The sequence below is a fragment of the Atta cephalotes genome (genome assembly GCF_000143395.1).
Source record: "Atta cephalotes unplaced genomic scaffold scaffold00022, whole genome shotgun sequence".
NCBI classification, from domain to species: domain Eukaryota; kingdom Metazoa; phylum Arthropoda; class Insecta; order Hymenoptera; family Formicidae; genus Atta; species Atta cephalotes.
Window position 1 is genome coordinate 4,406,306 of NW_012130086.1, and position 5,734 is coordinate 4,412,039.

Sequence of the window (5,734 nt, forward strand, 5' to 3'; positions counted from 1 at the left end):
CACACACACACACACACACACACACACACACACACACACACACACACACACACACACACACACACACATTCTCTCGCACGAACGTACATGTCAGTAGCTAGTCATTTTCGTCGTCTTATGAACCTAGAAGTTGAAGCCCAAGACTACCAATTCCTCAATTAATTCCATTTAATGTTATGGTAAGATTTCGGGCCTGAATTAGCCCGAGCACCATGACGGACATCGTGTATACTTGTGGCAAGATGTCTTTAGCATTCATTTTATTCCTGAGATTACGTCAATCCCCCGTTTACGCGACACTTGCGCCGCAACGACCGCCAGACCCGTCTGAAAAGTCAGTGAACTAAGGTCGGTCGATCCGTGAATTTCAAGCGCCAGACGTTGCCGTCCCTAATGGATGAACGAAGATTCACGTCTCGGGTACAAAGGGACTACTACGAACCTCCTGTATATTCTCTTACTGTGTTTACGTGCCCGTTTTGTGCGTTCACCAAATTGTGTTACACGATGTGGATCACCAACCGAAGAAATCGGTACAAAATCCCTCGAAATAAAACACACTTTCAATGCTGACTTGTATATGGGCACACACACGGCACTGTACAACTCCGTTCGGAGCGAATAAAAAATGTTTCATTTTCTTCAATCGCGAAATGCTACGTACGTTGGCATCCATTTCTCACGAGAATCATTCAAACAACAAGGATAAGCTTGAATGCGTTTCTGTAGTGTTTAACAGTCTGTAATAAGTTCTAAGAGCAAGAACAGTTTTGAGAAGAGAATTTATATTAACACGGCCGCCAAACGTTTCCGCCAAAAGGATCGCGCTTTCATCTCACACAAGTTAATCGAACTCAATGAACATGTGAGCGCGAGAACGTGCGATTTATCCTCAAAAACGGAATACAAGGAAGTAATAATCTCACGAGATTATGAGGGACGAAATTCGCTTCGACAATGACTTAGAAGATCGTGACTCTCGCGTCTTGGAAAGTATGTATTCCCGATAATAATCAGAATTCAAAGACGCCCCTCATCTATACACTCGATCTCGATGCTGTCCTCTCGTCGTGCCTCGTTCACGAACCACACCCTCCAGCATCAAAGATCTCGAGAGACCGGGATCCCGCACTCTATCACACGGAGATCTCTTGAATTTGCACGCGCTTCTTCGCGCTACCAGGTGTCCCGGGTTGGCGCAGAATTCCAGGGCATGTGAGACCGACATTTGGTGCTGGAGCCTTGGGCGGGGGCGGTGGTTCCGGCAGGTCCTCGTTATCGTCTTCGCTGTCATGATGAAGACCACTGATGTTGACTTCATCCATCTGGGCGATAGTGGCGTCTACACAGGGTGACGGCGTGCGGGTCCGCTGAATACACGGACTCTTACTATAGGATGGCGGTTCCAGGATCCGTTTACCACCGCCGGGGGGTGGTGAGCACTGAAACTCCTGCAATTGTAACTCGAGCTCCTGCACGAGCTTCGCCTTGTGCGGTGGCAGCATCGACGATGACGAGTCTATCATGCTCATGGAAGACGGTAATCGCTGTTTGCCCGAAGTATCTATGCCGGAGCAACCAGCCTCTAGGAATTCCTCCTTCTTCTTGTTGCTAAAAGTGCCCGACAGACCGCCACTAGTTGTGTTCCGGTCGCGTTGGTGGTATATCCCCGCGAAAATTAGGATGTTGAGCAGCAGCAAGAACACACCCACTGCGATAGTGACTGTAAGAGCCGTGGTATAGCTCTGATAATGACTGGACGCAAGTTTGCGCAGAAGGTTGTTGGGGCCCGGACCTAGATTCGAGATCTGCAATGTTCGCGAAGTGGTAGGTGTGATAGTCGTCGCGACAGTTGCATTCGGGGTGCATTCCGTAGTCGATAGCGCAGTCAATATCGAGGAAGGTTCCGTGGGTGATGGCATTGGTAACGGAGGTGCTGGTATAGGCACGGCCGTACTCTGTGGACGCACCGGACCCTCGTAGAGACCAGGGTTCTCCGCGAGATGATGGTGCCGCATATTGAGCTCGTAACCCGGCCGGTGCAGTTGCGGCAGCAGATTCAGCCAGAGGGACATCTTGTGGCCTCTGTAGTGCGAACGCATCTCCGGGCTGTGAGCGGCTTCCAAATAAAGTTGATTTATGGAATCGTACGAGTCCCAAAACGGCGGACTCGTCGCCAGGCCGTTTTCCAATCCCGAGGACAAAGGACTCGCGCCATTTGGATCCCTAGAACAACGAGTGAACCGCGATTCTTTGACAAATGGATTGAAACTGCCGCGAGGCTTAATATTCTCTCTCACGCTTTACGTTGCGTTCCTATTTTGTTGAATGTTCAATTTTCAAAAAAAAATCAATTTCAAAAAATACTGCGCGAAATTCAATACAATTTATTTTTTATACAATTAATTGTATAGTGATGTCATGGTTTATTTAAAAAATTATAAAAATATCGTTATAATTTTATTATTTGCAGCAAATTATTTGAAACGCTTTCCTAAATTGATGAAACCTAAAATTGAGGCCTCCGAAGCGAACATCTCACGCTGCTCTGTGCAATATTTTATCACAGTGCACAGGCAGAATTCCATTGTGAAAATCCGCCGTGTCGATGACAGAATAATCATCCAGATAGCCGCCGATCCGCAATTAGAGATGCCAAAATCACTTCGCGTCTTCGCCACTAACAAGTCTACTCTACTTCGAGATTGCGAGCTTTCGCTGAGCGTGTTAACGGCCTTTGCGGGAGTTTGGCTCCAAAATCCTCTCGCAGCTGTAACTTTACCCTTACTACCATTACCAGCCTTCAGATTCCCCTCTTGGAGAGTAATCGAAGTGTATGCGATGCTTAAGTTCTGAAGAACTTTGAACCGGGTGAATTAACGAGAGAGGTTCACTTATCCGATTAACCCTTTCATGCCCATACGCCAGTTATTTCACGTCGTAGTGTCGCCGATTAATGTTAATCGCATATTTCAACCAACAGAGTGTTAATTAAACAGAACTTTTCGCGATATTCTCGAAAATGTTCATCAATTAAGTTCGTCGATTAAGATCAAAGAATAAAAAAAATCTGCAATACTTCCATCTAATTTCGTTCGTTTTTCTTTTCTTTCGCTACTTATGTTTTTTTTTCTTCTACTTTATTTTATTTTATTTCGTGTCTTATACTATATTCTATATTTACTATATTCTATATATACTATATTCTATGTACATTTTTCTTATGTTCTCCGTTATTCTCTCTATTTTTCAAATTTTTCCTTTATGCCATTCTTTATTGCTGTTCTTGCACTGGAATGATATACGATCAACATGATACTACAAATGCTTTAAAGCGTTTTTTGATTAGTCAATTTGAAAAGTCCTTCTTCTAATTGATCAATCAAATGTTTCAAAGCATTTGTAGTAAGACTTTCATCGCAGCTATAATAAACTTCTATCTATCTATCTATTTATTTATTTATCTATCTTAATATTTTGATTTTCACTTTAAACTGCCTTGTCTTTAATGGACGCGGTCAGACATTAATTTCATCATCAGACACGGAGAATGAAAGAGAAGCGGAAAGGACTTACCCACGCCTCACGAAGTTAGCCAGGTAGTGTACAAGTAGTTTCGACAGATTCTCGTCGGCTGGGGTGTAGTTGCCAAAGGTAGGCACCGCGGACGTGACTTCGCCGCGAAGAAGAGGTATACCCAGGAGATATGGTATCTCCTCGCCCCTCTGGCTCGGCAGTTCACCCGGCTGGAAATGCAGGAAATAGCCACGTCCCTCCGAAGCCGAATGCAGTAAGGCCAGTCTGAGGAGTGGCGCGGCGACTTGGCCGTCTCCGAGGAGAGATAAGAGACCTTCGCAGATCGCCACGGGACTCTGTTCGCCTCGCTCCCAATCGGTATACTCGTTCCGAAGAGTCGAATAGATTTCATGCAAATGATACCGGTAGGTATTCCGGACGTAAGTGCGCAATATACGGTCCCTCCTCGTCTCGTTCAAGCCGTTCTGCGAACCAGTAAGAATTTCGCCCGTTTTTGCGACACAGAAGAAGTGCACACGCTTTGAATATTATGCTTCTTTGCGTTACGAATTTATCACAATTTGTAAAATAATCTTTCGATACCAACTTTGTATTATCAATCATTCATGGAAAATCGCCGAGAGACCTTACAAATAATCGAATATTTCCGCTGATATATCTGTGTACGGATTATTAATTTGATCACGATCGTAAAACAGGAGCATGCTATTATAGTGCGATACCCAGTGGCCGTGACCATCGGAGAGTCAATAATATCCGGAACGATTGGCGAACACAGACTTGCGATGCAATCATGTGCAGCTCGTCAATTTGTCAAACTGTATCCAATCGATGTCAATTACATATTATGCGTGAAGTGTCCGGTCATTAATCAAGGAATTACTTCCGCTCTAATATAAATTTCTTGATAAAATCGATATTAAAATAAAAGTATAACCAATAATAGCAACGAAGAAAAACAGATTAAAAAAGTTCGAAGCTTTTTATTCTACTAACAAAGATATCACGAAAACATGGAACTGTAATCGAGAAGTTTGCAAGAAAAACTAGAGATCCAAACAAAAAGGATACTACTGTGTAATTAATGTATTTTGTATTTTTTTTTACGCGGTTTTTTTCCGAATGAGCGTAACGATTGCGAATCCCACTTACCTGTAAATCTTCCTTGGTGAGATTCACCCAAGCTTCATCGGATGTCAAACCAAAAAGTAAATCACGGTTGCCGAAGTCCGCGAATTCAGTGCCGGGCCCGGGCACGATCGGCATTAATCCCGAAGAAGAGGCAGTAGGCTGGAAATTCTGAACAAAGAATCTTTTTTTCATGTATAGTAATATCAATGAGTAATATTCATTTTGATTCTCAATCTTCTCTATTCACTCTCGCTCTCCCCATATTATTATTAAATAAATCTCTACCACTTAGATACATCCCTCTATTACGTACAGCTAGTAATTTCTATTTAACGTCATATAAATTGACTTAGTCGCCATACATTTAAAGCGGAGACGACAAGGAGAGACTTGACTGCTTTGTAATAATTCGTGGTTGCGATGGTACCTACATGCATGTTCATCTCTCCCGATTTCGCATTTAATGTCGCGATATCGCGATGAGCTCGAGCAACCAGACACTATCAACGAATGAGTTAATGGAGCATGCACGAAGTAGCTATTACGGTTCTCGGATCTGTCATCCGTCAGCCGGTCGCTCTTTCAATTAACAGATTCATCGTTTACCTTGTCGTCTCGTTCTCTTGCGCAAAATCAATACATTGGTCGGTCGCCGACATTGGACTCATATCCGCATGCAATTACAACATTCGCGAATTCTGTAATCACTTGGATGAAACGCCTGTCGCGACCCATGTTTATTTAATGCCCGCTGTTATATTTATTTACATCGCGATGGATATTCCATGCGTAACCAGCATTTAAACGGCGGATGCGAAAACAATATGCGTATATATTTTGCGAGAAAGATAGAGGAAATGTAAATGCAAATTTTATGAAAAATAGCTTAACGTCAAAAACGACGCTGAGTCGTGAAAGACTGCGCCGGACATCTCGAAAACGTTCAGATAACATATTAATATGTCATTCACAAAAATCGCTAAAAAGTACCAATATATATATTCATAGTAATTTTCGCCAACTTTATTCTCGGCTTAAAATGGATTTCTTCACTCTCTCTCTCTCT

The 5,734-nt window shown here is 43.2% G+C and overlaps 1 protein-coding gene across 1 annotated transcript in view; it reads right to left on the bottom strand.

The window, feature by feature from the left end:
- Window positions 1-1,136: 1,136 nt before the first annotated feature.
- The window catches only part of LOC105619641 (neuroligin-1), a 20,964-nt gene continuing 16,366 nt past the window's right edge, over window positions 1,137-5,734 (bottom strand). Inside the window, exons 5-7 of the mRNA XM_012201162.1 lie at window positions 4,690-4,836; window positions 3,577-4,001; window positions 1,137-2,226 (exon numbers count right to left, since the gene is read on the bottom strand). Of these exons, the coding sequence (XP_012056552.1) occupies window positions 1,137-2,226; window positions 3,577-4,001; window positions 4,690-4,836 (1,662 nt within the window). The remainder of the gene's footprint in view (window positions 2,227-3,576; window positions 4,002-4,689; window positions 4,837-5,734) is intronic.